Below are 14920 nucleotides of genomic sequence, written 5' to 3'. Positions count from 1 at the left end.
TCGGTTCAGTTATCCCATGTTTATTCTTCTGTTAGGCATCATTACGGGTTCATACAATGCGTTTTCCAAGACATTCCAAGAATAGAGCTTAGCAGCTGCTAACCAGGGACTGTATGACTGGCCCTTAGTAGTGTAGTGATCTGGCAAAAATTTTCTGTCAAAATTTCATTTTCTTGGATATCCCAAGAAAATAATATGTAATCTTACTTGCCTGTTATTCCTGTTAGTCACTTATTTCCACTCTGGTAGTCTGAGTCCATTATTTTGCTAATAATTATAACAGCACTTATCATTCACACCCCCGATCAACCACATAAACAAACAGCAATTGGTATTCACCCATTCAGATTTATTCAGCTCAGCCCCGTCCCCTTTTGTTTGTGGTAAAGTTTTTCATTTCTTGATGCTGCAGGGGTTCCCCTGGCAGAGACATCATGTACATTATGTACTGTACCATTCAAAAATCAACTTATGTTTTGTTCAGGAAACAACTCAGAATGTGTGCTGTTTAAGACTTTCCCAATGCAGTAACTACTTCATTTGTTCACAGGTGTCACATTGGATAATGTTGTGGAAGTTGCACAATATTTTGACGAGACAGCTGCTCCTCATTCTCAGGTGCTTACTGATGTGTTGCTGCAATGACTTGCCAATTTATTGGCTGACTCATTATAAATGTGTAGGCACCAAAGATTGAGGCCATAACATCATCATAAATGAATCATAGAGCACAGCCAGATAAATGATTAGATTAGATTAGATTAATACTAGTTTCATGGATCATGAATACGATATTCTGTAATGATGTGGAACGAGTCAAATTTTCCAATACATGATATAATTAGGTTAATTTAACAACATAATTAAGTTAATATAACAACTTTTTTATTTTTGTTTTTTTTTAATTTTTTGTTTGTTTGTTTTTTTTCTTAATTTATATCTAAAAATTTCTCTGTGGAGTAGAAGGAGTTGTCATTCAGAAATTCTTTTAATTTCTTCTTAAATATACTTGTTGGTTATCTGTCAGACTTTTGATACTATTTGGTAAGTGACCAAAGACTTTAGTGGCAGTATAATTCACCCCTTTCTGTGCCAAAGTTAGATTTAATCTTGAATAGTGAAGATCATGCTTTCTCCTAGTATTGTAGTTATGCACACTGCTATTGCTTTTGAATTGGGTTTGGTTGTTAATAACAAATTTCATAAGAGAGTGTATATACTGAGAAGCTACTGTGAATATCCCTAGATCCTTAAATAAATGTATGCAGGGTGATCTTGGGTGGACTCCAGCTATTGTTCTGATTACACCCTTTTGTGCAATAAATACTTTATTCCTCAGTGATGAATTACCCCAAAATATGATGCCATATGCAAGCAATGAGTGAAAATAGGCATAGCTATGGGCTTCTCATTTGCGACGTGGGAAAAAGTGTTTCCACATGTAGCAGCCCTGCACACATGCAGGCCCCCTGTTTAAGTGTGCGGACTTTGATTCTCTGCCTGTATTACCTCAGATTTGTTTGTCTGCAGCTGATGATGCCTTAGTACCACCAGTGCTGGTTCCATGCCTTGCTGAGTTGAAATCTCATGTCTCTATTGATAAGGTTGTTACTTATATGAATTTCAACTGCTTCTTTAATGACGGAGTCCCAGTGCATGGAAGCAGATGGAAGGATCTTTGTCTCTCTGTAGTTCGTACTGGTCCCATTTCAAGACAGTGTTTAGTCAAAGCAGACTTTTCTGGCTGACCCAGTCTAGTATGATGTCTATGTTCAGCACATCTATCCTTGACAGTGCGACACGTCTGGCCAATGTATTACTTGCAAACAGGCAAGGGATTTTATATATCACTGGTCTCCTTATACCTAGATCATCTTTAACAGAACCCAGCATAGTTTGCACTTGCAGTGGAGGGCAGACGACACATTTGATTTGATGTTTTTTGAACAAGCTGCCAATCTTAAAGGACATGCTACCAACATATGGTAGAAAGATCATCATCATGGAGTTCACTGTTTCTTCTGGCTGTTCTTGAACTATAGTGCGTGCATGTCTAAATGCATTATGGATCTGTTTATCAGAGTACCCATTTTGTACAAACACAGAGTGAAGATGGTTAAGCTCTGCTGATAAGCTCCCTGCATCTGAGATAATTCTTGCCCTATGAATGAGTCTGCAACACGCCATTTTGTTGAGATGCATGATGCCAGCTCGTAGGTTGCAGATTTTTCCTGCACCACAAATGAGAATCCCCTGGCCCATTTGTCCAGCAGGAGGCACTGGATGTCGCTGTGCTCTATGATTCATGTACGATGACGTTATAGCGTCAACCCTTTGTGCCTGTGTTTTTCCAGTGAGGCAGCATATATATTGGTGAGTCATTGCAGCATCAGATCAGTAAGCATCTGAAGATGAGCAGCTGTCTCATTGAAATATTGTGCTGCCTCCACCACATTATGTAACGTGACGCCCGTGAACCAAAGAAGCAGTTACTATGTCAGGAAAGTCTTAAACAGCACACCTGGTACCTCTATGGGGAGGAGATAGTCAACAAAGTATGTGAGTTTGATAAACTCCACTAAAGAGAAACAGACTGTTGTGCTCTCTTGCGCTTTTACTGGGTTGACAGGACCAGCAAACTATACCAACATTTGTGAAGTTCACTCATTATGTAGACTCTGTGGCCGCCAAGAGTATCAAACAATGAGCCAGCATGGCACTGGTGAAGAAAGAATCCATTATACTAGGCGATAATCAGACAGAGTCTCCAAGAGCTTGCTCTCACTACAACTGAATATCTTGTCATGTCTGTCAGCGGATTCCTCGCAGGAGGTAGACAGTGCTATGTGGTCACTTTTGGACTGGGCGTGGCAGCAGCCCGTGGTGCATCAAATGTTGAAGTTGCATCACCTTACACGCCAATCATCACAAAAACATAAACCATGTAGACGTACTGTGTTTAATTTCTCAGATAAACAACAGAATGGTGCTGCGATATTGGTTTTGGAAAAGGGGCTAAATTTTGTGCCCACTCTAAAGACCTTACCTATTAAGGATTTTATCAGTGCAATTGAGCAAGGTATTCTGAAACTTCCAAGTGAGACTCCTGAGGAAATAAGGCAAGAGGTTTGCAGGGTTTTAACAATGATGCTTGGACCAAAGTAGAACATCAACACTGAAGAAAGGCAAGTTCTCCATTCCTTAAGAGAAGACACATAAATAGTGATGTTACCTGCTGACACGGGAAATGCTACTATTCTTTTGCCTGCAACATCTTATTTCAGCAAAATAACTGCAGGACTCAGTATACTCCAGAAGGATCCAACTGACGCAGTTCAACAGAAGACAAATCCAGCCAGTTTGCTGAAGATCCTAAAAAAAGCTTAAGAGTACAAGCGCCAGTTCCACCATGACTTTAAGGGCTACTAGGATCCATAAGGAAGAGGTTCCTCTTCACCCCATCATGAGCAATGTAGGAGCCCCAGCATATTCCCTGGCCAAACATCTGGCTTCTCTTCTAAGCCCATTGTTAGAAAAATGTGAACATCACATTCGAAACTCAGAAGATGTTATACAACGACTGAGGACTTTGCCCCTTGAACCAGCTGACATATTTGTGAGTTTTGAAGTGATCTCTTTGTTCACACAAGTACCTTTGGTGGATTCATTACAATTTATGGGAACTAGGTTGGAGGAGGACATCATACATCTATTCAAACATGTGTTTACCTCAACTTACTTTTTGTTTAACAAACGATATTTTGAGCAGACTGACTGTGTTGCTTTGGGAAGCCCTGTGTCTCCTGTAGTAACTAACCTTTTTATGGAAGACTTCAAGGAAAAAGCACTTAGCCAGTGGTGTTGAAACCTAAGTGTTCCTGAAGACACCTTTGTACTTTGGTCACATAGAGCAGCAATGTTTCCTGCATTTCTGTAACATCTTAACTCCCTCCATACAAGCGTTTGCTTCACCATGGAATTGAAGAAAAATGGAGACCCCCTGTTTCTTGATGTCTTGGTCCAGAGAAAAGAAGATGGTTCCTTGGGTCAGTGTGTTTCGCAAGCCAACTGACACTAACCTATATCTATGAACTACAAGCTGCCATCGCCCATCTCAATGCAGTGGCATATTGTGGACTCTTGTTCATAGGGCTAGAATTCTCTCAGATGCAAGAAGCTTATCAGCAGAGCTTATCCATCTTCGCTCTGTGTTTGTATGAAACGGGTACTCTGATAAACAGATCCATGGTGCATTTAAACCTGCATGCACTAAAGCTCAAGAACAGCCAGAAGAAACAGAGAATGCCACAAGGATGGTTTTTCTACTGTATGCTGGTGGTGTGTCCATTAAGATTGGCAGGCTGTTCAAAAAACATAAAATACAATTTGTCTTGCACTCTCCAGTGCGAGTGCAAACTATGCTGGGGTCTGTTAAAGATGATCTATTTCTAAAGAGACCAGGAATATATAAAATTCCATGCCAGTGTAGGGAATCATACACTGCTTGTCACACTGTTAAGGATAGATGTGTTGAACATAGACATCATACCAGACTGGGTCAGCCAGAAAAGTCTGCTGTGGCTAAACACTGTCTTGACACCAGACACAGCTTGAATTAGGGACAGACAAAGATCCTTCTATCCACTTCCACGTAGGGGCACTGGATGTCACTGTGCTCTATGATTCATCTACAATGACATTATAGGTGCAACCCTTGGCGCCTGCACTTTTATAGCAATTCAGCATAAATATTGGTGAACACATCAGTAAGCAACTGAAGAAGACGAGCAGCTGTCTCATTGAAATATTGTGCAGTTTCCTCAACATCATTGAACACGATGCCCGTAAACCAATGAAGCAACTTTAGGATACATTCAAAAATCAATAGGGATGAGCTTCAAAAACATAATGAATAATCAATAAATAGACCAACATACACTGGATGCTAGGTGCTCCGTGAAACTTCCCCCCCCCCCCTTTCAAGAACATGAATTTGGCACACCCTAAAATTGCTGCCCAAGGCAGATAGCCCGGTTTGCCCTACCCTAGATCCAAGCCTGAAAACGGTTCTGAGAAAGTGGAGATCTGCTTCAATTCTTTAAAGAAGAATGGATTAACACCATATAAATATATTATATTTTATCTTACTTTCCTTCACAGCTATCCAAAAAAGACTACCAAAAACACATCATATAGATGAAATTCATGAAATGTATTTGCAGTTGCAATTATGGGCAACCATCATCTCTATAATGGACATGCATGCGTGTCTGATGGAACATTGCATCAAAATTTAGAATAAAACAGGCACTGCAATATCGCGTGTCATATAGGGTTGTTATATTTTTAGGTGTCATTAAGTTATGTGGAAGAAAGCTTTCCTAAGGGTTCATGGCTCACAGAAATAGCTGAGAAGAATGATATTCACAAAAGTTAATAAACAATGGTTTCACAGTTAAAAAAGAAGATAGAAGAGGTTTAAATGTTACAATGTACTATAAGTTATCCATTTGTGACAAATACAATACGCTTGAAATATTTGTGTTAGGAACTAAGTATAAACTCATTTTTTTTTCTTTCAGGTAAATGTGGAAAATACAACATATATTTCAAGGTGGAGCTATACAAGGCATTAGAGATTTCTCAATTCCACACAAAATATAGCAGTTATTCATTACAGAGGGCAACAGAACTTGAATTAAGTGTATATGGAATGTGTTTTTACAATTGCATCCTTATTTTGGGATACATACTCATAATGCTGCAAAGAAAAGTATGTTCTTACTGTATCTGAAAGTAAAATAAGAGAAACTTTTGTAACCAAATTTAACATGGGCTTCAGACTGCCAGAAACCGACACTTATTCCAAATGTGATACATTTCTGATGGCAAAGAACAACCCAGAATTACGTGCAGCAGATGTTATTGGAAAAAAATTAAGTTGTTTCATTTACCTGTTTAGTCACACTTATTATATTGTATCAATTAGTAATATTTGACCTTTCAGGTCTAAATTATGTTTTTCATTCTCCCCTTGAAAAATGTTACCTAATTTTACTACACATTGTTTAACTTATAATAAATATTTTTCCTCTCAGAACAATCATTGTAATTTGTTGTATAGCTCAATATTTATGCATCACATTTTATCTAAGCCAAATATTTTTACATCTCACTCTTATTTAAATAATGTACTTCATATTAGTCTTAAATCAAACATTAACAATTGTCATCTTTGGAAACATAATGAGATACTCTGTAGTTAGACTATTTTAAGATCTTTGATCCCACAACAATTTCACAGCCTCACACATTTATTTTTGTACATGATGAAGTAATGGCTGAAAACTGGTTTGTAAAAATAATAAATATTGCAGAATGTTACATTAGTGTCATGTATTTTTTCATTCATAATGTATAATTAATTCTACTAAGAACTGACAGAAAAGTCAATAAATACAAAAAGAAGCAAAAATGTGAAATCCATCTCAGAAGATGACAGTGGGCTAAATATGACTGTGTCTTTAACTACTCTAGCTAAAGAGAAGCCAAAAGAGCATCAAGTAATTACAATGTTTATGCAAAAAAGTTCTCCAAACCTAAACTAATAGCTTGGCTGGCATTTTACAAGAGGAAATTATGGCTATTTAACAACAGTATCATAATGGATCAAATATGGGATATATGTTTGTGTAAAGTGAGAAAGGAGGAGGGAAGAGTTCAGAGAGATGGGTGCCACTTGGAAAAATACTTGTAGGTAACTAACCCTCAACAACAACATCTCCACATAAACACAGATATCTGCAAAGAATAAGGCCAAGAATTGGGCTTTTATTGCTTTGGAAAGCTTGTGGCTAGTAAAAGATTTGAAGCTGTCCAGCATTACTTTTCCTTATGGTAGGTCAGACAAGACTCTCTTGCGATCACAATTTTTGTAGCATTGAAGTGTATGCAAGAAACTGACAGAGTATACACTTCTACACACCAGATGAATGCACAGAAATTTCCAAGTCTAAAAGATTTTATTGTGCTCAAAATGGAAAGAGAAGGCTTCAGGAGTTTGAATAATCTTAAAACATTAATCTCAAAACCTATCCTATTCACATCTGTAGTTCCCATTCATTAAGTGTAAAGCACTGCTATTCAGACATAGGTTTCCTCACATCAGTGGATACTCATATTAGGAGAAAAGGAAAAGCTGCTGAACCAAACCTATTCAGCTGCCAATAAAATATAAAAAGTCACTCCTGATTAATGCACATACCCACAGCATATCAATAATTCTATTGATCATGTACTAGAAATAATGAGAACAATGATGAAACAGAGGAACTTCACTGACATAACAAACTCAATACAAAATTTATTAGTCTGAGTGATCTGTTATATATATTAGAATGACTCTATGACTCTAAATTTAGTGTTACATAGCATAAAGAGAGGAGTATTTCACTTTGCATTTTACAAGGTATTAAATTATCTTTTAGAGTACAAAGGAGGATTCTATTTTGTCTTAAAAATTATAGATTTCCATGGAACTTTAAACTTGCTGTATCACAAAACTACATGCACGTCGTATATGACTGTATCCTTCCAGCTCCTGCAATTGATAAACATTTCTGGCTGTTCAAAATGTTGGACAATGGTGCTTATCTCACACAGGGATAAGTACATCAAACTAACTGCTGCAAGCCATCTGGAAGTACATGTACAAGGGGCATTTGAAAAGTCCATGCAAAGTCCGAGAGGTCATGTTTAGTTAGTAGCATCTTTGGAAAGAATGCACACCACGTTTCTGTCACATTGGTCTATTTCTTTGTGTTTGGCATTCGTGTGAATCAAGGAAGTCGAGTGATTGTCAAAAAGTGGACGAAGAAGAATTTCATATGGTGATTAAACATTACTTTATGAAAGGCAAAATGCCTCAGGAGACTAAAGAGAAGCTTGATAAACATTACGGTGACTCTGCACTTCAATTAGAACAGTTTAAAAGTGGTTTCAAAATTTTCGGAGTGGCCATATGGGCGCAAGTGATGCTGAACGTTCTGGACACCTTGTGGAGGTTACGACTCCAGAAATCATTGATAAAATCCATGATATGGGGATGGATGACAGAAGAGTTAAGGTTTGTGAGATTGCTAGTGCTGTGGGCATCTCGAATGAATGGGTACATAATATTTTGCATAAACATTTTGACATGGAAAGCTATCTGCAAGATGGGTTCTGCGATTGCTCACACTTGACCAAAAACGGAATCGTGTGAAGTGTTGCAAGGATGGTTTGCAGCTGTTCAGGAAGAATCCCCAGGACTTTAAACGTTGTTTCATCACTTATTCATCATTATTGTACCATTTGAAAACCGAGCTGCAAGAAAAACGCCTGAGATTGGACTGCAAAAAAGTCATTTTCCATGGCAACAATGCACCAGCTCCAATTTGAAGAAATGGCTGGCAGGACAAAGATTTTATTCAAACGAAGAGGTGATTGCAGCAACTAATAGCTACTTTGCATACTTGGACAATTCCTATTATTCAGAAGGGATCAACAAATCAGAACAGCGTTGGATAAAGTGTATAAGTCTAAAAGGAGATTATGTCGAAAAATAAAAAAGGTTTACCCCAAACACGTAAGTAGTTTTTATTTTTGCACGGACTTTTCAAACGCCCCTTGTATGACCTCCACACACTATGAAGAAATGTGCCTTCTTTCCCATTACCAAAACCTTTCACACGATTCTCTTGTCTGAAACCTGGCTAAATCCAGATACATAATTCAAACTTCTTCATGTCTGGTATAAATGGTTCTTAAGGCTAATGGGCAAGTTAAGAGTGGAGGTAGTGCCAGTGAATTTATCCAAACAGACCTCAAACCAAAAGTCTTAAGCACATAAAATATATGAACCTCAGCAGTTGTGGTCGTAAAATTAATGGAAATAGGATTCCAACTCATTTCACATCCTCCCTATTCTGCAGACTTGTCGCCCTTGGACTACTATTTGTGCCCCAATTTGAAGAAATGGCTGGCGGGACAGAGATTTTATTCAAACGAGGAGGTGATTGCAGCAACTAATAGCTATTTTGCAGACTTGGACAATTCCTATTATTCAGAAAGGATCAACAAATTAGAACAGCGTTGGATGAAGTGTATGTAAGTCTAAAAGGAGACTATGTCGAAAAATAAAAAAGGTTTACCCCAACCACATAAGTAGTTTTCATTTTTGCACAGACTTTTCAAATTTCCCTCGTATGACCTATTGATTGTGCACTGCAACGTCTGATCCTTCTCCAGACACTATGAAGATGTGTGCCTTCTTCTCCATCACCAAAACCTTTCACACAGTCCTCTTGTCTGAAACCTGGCTAAGATAAGTCGAATTCTTCAAAAACATCAAGTGAAGACTGTCTTCCGCCCACCAATTAAGACACAGGCACTGCTCAGTAATGTAAAGGATGAGCTAGGACTACGGAAATCCAGAGTCCCTGCGAATGTAGCTTGATTTGCATAGGTCAGATGGTGCATACTATCGAAGATTGTTGCCAAGAACATCAGTGCCACACCAGACTGCAGCAGCCTAACAAGTTGGTGGTTGCTGAACACTGCCTCTTGGAATGACGCAGAATGAATTACAATCAGACAAAGGTTCTGACACAGACTTCCAAATACTGGGACTGTGTCATTAAAGAATCTATCAATATTCGAGTACTGGAACCGCTGATCAATCGAAATAGTGGTTACATCCTTAGTAAGGCCTGGGAACCTGCTCTGAATCTGATTAAAAGGAGAAAGAAGACGTTTCATCATGAACTGAGTTTGAGAACAGGCAGAAATAGTAAGAGGATGCCACCAGCATGCACCCCTGGGTTCGGACTGCGAACAGAAAGGATGCTGGATGCTCCACGCCCAGGTGCAGACTGCGTTGGGAACACCTGGAGGATGGGAGGAGACAAAAAGCCCAGCGCCAGCACCTTGGCAGTCAGTTCATCAGTGCACCTGATGATGGCAACATGGCCACTTGCCGAAATATTATGCCCATTGGACATTTGGCTGTTCACCCCATGAACTCTTTCGACTATAAAAGCTACTTAGTTAATTTCATGCTCCATGGACCTGGATAATTTTGCATGATAAATTGTAATGACGTGAAACAAGTCATTTTACATCATATAGCTAATTTGATTTGTAAATATGGCTTCATCTTGAACTTTTATACTGTTTTTTTTTTTTATTTTTTTAAAGTATGCAGATATGAGTTAGTTATTCTCACCCACCACCTTTTACACATTACAATAATTCAAATTCTTCTATGGAACAGAAGGCATTGTCAAGGATAAACTTTCTCAATTTGTCTTCAAATTTTAATTTGCTGTCTGTCAAACATTTTATATCAATGTGTAAGTGATCAAACATTTTGGCGGCAGCATTGTGCACCTCACTTTTTACTAAAGACAACCTTAATGTGGAGTAATGAGTATAATTTTTCTTCTAGTATTGTAATTATGTACATCATTGTTCCTTTTGATCTGCAGCAGAATATTTACACCAAACCTCCTGAGGGAATAAATACACTGTAAAGTTGTCGACAGAATGCCCAGTTCCTTAAACTGCTGTCTGTGAGATAATCGTGGGTGAGCACCACATAATATTCTTATAACATATCACTGAGCTATGAAGAACTTCTTTTTTAGAGATGAATTACGCCAGAACATAATTCCATTTGACATTACTGAATGAATCTGGTTAAGACAGAAAGTGACATGAGAGAAGTCCTGAAAAACTATTTTGATCACCTATTAAATAGATCAGTTGAAGAACCAAATACAGAACTGGAAATCCACACTTACAATGAGGAAACTCCCATCACCTGGACAGAAACAGTTGAAGAACCAAATACAAAACTGGAAATCCACACATACAATGAGGCCACTCCCATCACCTAAACAGAAGTAACCTTAAAATCTATGCCTAAAGGAAAATCTTCTGGTGCAGATGAAGTGAACATAGACATGATAAAAGTAACAGGTATCCAAGGCATACAATGGCTGCACCAAGTACTCAGTGCCTTAAGGGCAGATAAGAAAATACCTGTGAATTGGGGCAAGGGTGTAATAATTCCTCTGTTTAAGAAAGGTAGCAGGCGTAAACGCACCAACTATAGAGGAATAACCCTTTTGTCTCATGGGTTGAAAATACTTGAGAAGATCATTGAAAAGAGACTGACAACTATCCCAGAACCACAGCTGGAGGAGGAACAATATGACTTCAGAAGTAACAGATCAAAATAGATCAAATTTTTAGCACCCGCATGTTCATAGAAAAGTACTGGGAGAAAGGCAAGAACCTGGTCATTGTATTCCTGGATACAGAAAAAGCCTATGATAGTGTTATAAGAGACAAAACCTGGGAATTCCTGAGGAAAAAAATGTGCCTGAAGGACTAATAAGAAAAATTCAATGATAAACAAAGACTGTAGTAGCTGTGTACAAATTGGGGAAGGACGATCATCATGGTTTGAGACCAAGAGTGGAGTTCAGCAAGGAAGTGCACTGTCGCCACTACTATTCATCACCATTATGGATACTAAAATGAAGAATGTCAAGGAGAAGGTGAACTGAACGCATCTGCCTTTGCTGATAACATCATGATATGGGGTGAAACTGATGAGGAAGTACAGATCAGACTCGATGAATGGAAATATCAGTTCCAGATATATATCCTCAACATCAGCAAGACAAAGACAGCGGTGGTGGTAGTCAACAGAGATGGACAACCAGCAAGTGTAAAACTAGGTGACCACCAACTAGAGTGTGTGAACAGTTTTCCTTGCCGTGTAATCTCCAGTGATAATTTGGTCATAAATGCAAAAAGGATGTGAATTCTACCAACAAGTAAGATGGACAAGTTAAGGAATGAGGAGGTGAGGAAAGAAGCTGGAATAAAGACATCCATGTTAGGTCAAATTGACACATCTAGGCTTCGATGGTATGGGCATGTGATGAGAATGGAGCCAACTGGAACAGCCAAAATAAATTTGGAAAGACAGGTGGATCGGAAAAGAGCTCAAGGAAGAGCTCAAACCTGATGGATGGACTTGATTAAAGTTGATCTAGTGACCAGAGAATGTACAGTGGATGATGTTCTCCGTGAACAGGTGTATTGGGACAGGACGAAGTGGAAGAGACTCATTACCAGTACCCGGGAAGCTAGAACTGTTAAATGATTATGATTATTATTATTATTACTAAATGAAAATATGCAAAATGTTAACTTACTGATTTGTTTTCCCCACGATTTGCTATGATTCTAAGTGAAAGTGCGACAAGTTGTTTCAGAATTTCTAAAATGTGTTTTTCCAGTTTAAATTCTCATCGATATGGACACCTAAAGATTTAGAAGTTTCCATACCCTAATGTGTTATTTCCGAGCGAGGAAAGAAATATCATTGGTGTAGTAGACCTGGATGTGCAGGACTGAATATGTTGCATCTTATTGAAATTGAGAGGCCATGTACACAAACCACTCAATTACACTTTTAAGAGCACTGTTTACCATTACGTCTGTGCGTTATGCATTCTTGGACCAATTACAATATCATTGAGTGTTCATCATAAGAATAAGGATACGTTGTACGCTGTTACATGCACATAGACTGAGGGATAATGCGGGATAGTAGCTTTACCGGCGCATGTAACGCACTGGTCAGCCAGCTTGTTCAACTAACTTGTAATGAAGTGAGCACTGCAGTTCAGATGCAAAAGAGACGAGCAGAGAAACAATATGGCTTCGAATGTCATTTAATTTGTAAAGAGAATGACATAATATGCGGCAAAACTCCAGCACTACCGCGTGCTTCTAATGCGACCAGAAAGAAAGAATAAAATGCTCTCGTTCTCACCTAACACGGCAATTAGTAATTACAAACAACAGTGATGAAAATCCTGAACTTTGGGTAATTTTTCTGAGCGAGCTATGTGTGATGCAGGAATTTCACCGCATTGTTGAATACTGAAGCCACTGTATTAATTAGTCAGTCGTGTGGTAATCTCTTAGCTCCTTCCTTATCCGAATCCGGGAAATACATTTCAGTTCTGGAACCGTCATCTGTTACGTTGATAACGAGTCTATCAACAACGTAATCCACGAAGCCACGGTGCCGCATATTCTCCTTTTCCTTTATGACGTGCCGACCAGTGGGAAATTTCTAGATGCCATTTTATATAATATCTTACGTGAAATACATGTGTGATATTTTCACCAGATAATGGTTAGTCATGTGAAATTATTTAAAAAATCGTACCGGCATCAGAATTATCGCAAAAGTTACTTTTTCTCTGAAAATAACACCAGGCTACCCTACATTGTTCAATGTAGTGCGCTCAAATAAAGATTAATAAGCTGCAAACAGATACATTGTTTGGCGGATTCCAGTTACCGACCCTCATTTCCTATGCTGAGCATATAAGACATGATTTTAACAGCGACCATACATGACCGTCAACGATAGAGTCAGTTTAATATCAACGAAAGGGAAACACTTTCCTCACATTCTGCAACTATTAATCTAATCACGAACCTATTCGACCATTGTCAAGTCACCTTATGATGACCTAAGACCCCGTAAATGCGTTCGCGATTACGGCTTCTTGGGTCAACATCAGGTGATCCAATGGACCGACAATAATTCATACATGCAGAACGCCAAGAAAGTGTTTCCTTTTTTATATTATTGTCATGTTCTGTCAAACACTGACCGAGAATTCAGTTTAAAGTTAGACCTGCCAGACATATAAAAAATTAATAATCCATTCCGTTTAATTCAAGCGTTTAACATTACTATAAATGCTTCTTAGTGTTACAGTTATACCCAATACCATATCAAAGAGGCATACATAGCTTCCCTGCGCAACACCCCTAATGCAGTCAGAATACTACTGTAAACAAGACACACTACAGTAATATCGCTCCAAACAGATGTTCGTTTAATATAATATAAAAAGCAGTTTGACTACATCAAAACTGCTTCGTCAAAACTGCTTCGACGATGATACATTCTAAACAACCGTTACAAAATTCAGATCGTTACTTATGTTCAAAACCTTGTTATGGTATTTTAGAATCTGCAGAATTAGATTACTTAAGTGTCATCTAATTACTTCAACACGACATCCTACGAAAAGCGTGAATTGGTTGAAGCGGAAGCCTTACCTCCTTTTACCGGCAACCTGTGCTGACTGTGGTGCACAGTATACGTCTCCATCATTTCATACGACCCGTCATCTCTGCGAAAAGGGAAGTAAATGCGAAGGATTCTTTCGGTCGCCCGCATTGTCTGTAATATTCCGTCAATTCTGTTGGGTATGGCGTCTTCTTCTAGTTTCTTCTCTCTTAATATGTCACAAAGCCTTGGTCTGACTTGAATAACGGCTTTCTTAAAAAAGTAATCAATCATCTCTGTAAATGATGGATTAACTTCCTCTAGGACTGACTCGTTTAACGCACTCAGATTCGTTCCATAATATGCCAGGGGACTCCTGCATAAGTACCTCTTCTGCAGTGGGAATAAATGTTTAGTGCGTCTAATGAGATGAAGCATTGTTCCTGGGTTAATGTGACGCTTTATTCTATTGAAAATTATGTTTTACATCACAAGATGTGAGCAACTAATTTATTTAGTGAACAGTAGACAGTCAACATAATTTTCAACAATACAAGATACTACTAAATACAAGTCGTTGCTCCTTGCAATTTCGTCGCTGATGTCATTGGAGAAGGCCAAGACATTAAGAACAAAACAATATTGAATTATAAATGAAGGCGCACCTGAACGATTGTTTCGGTCAGTCCGCCGACTATAATCGGCTGATCGGCGAAGATTGTCATTTTATAAATCGGATGACTGTACCGCAGTTCGCGCGCCTGAACG

General features: G+C 38.5%; 1 protein-coding gene across 1 annotated transcript in view; it reads right to left on the bottom strand.

Annotated features, from left to right (window-relative positions):
- LOC124594763 (glutamate dehydrogenase 2, mitochondrial-like) overlaps nt 1-14590 on the bottom strand; it is a 72840-nt gene extending 58250 nt beyond the window's left edge. Inside the window, exon 1 of the mRNA XM_047133153.1 lies at nt 14203-14590. Coding sequence (XP_046989109.1) covers nt 14203-14590 — 388 coding nt within the window. The remainder of the gene's footprint in view (nt 1-14202) is intronic.
- Between the last annotated feature and the right edge of the window lie 330 nt (nt 14591-14920).

Source organism: Schistocerca americana, chromosome 1 (assembly GCF_021461395.2).
Source record: "Schistocerca americana isolate TAMUIC-IGC-003095 chromosome 1, iqSchAmer2.1, whole genome shotgun sequence".
Lineage (NCBI taxonomy): Eukaryota > Metazoa > Arthropoda > Insecta > Orthoptera > Acrididae > Schistocerca > Schistocerca americana.
Note: the sequence above shows the minus strand (reverse complement) of the source record. Positions and strands in the feature narration are given on the sequence as shown.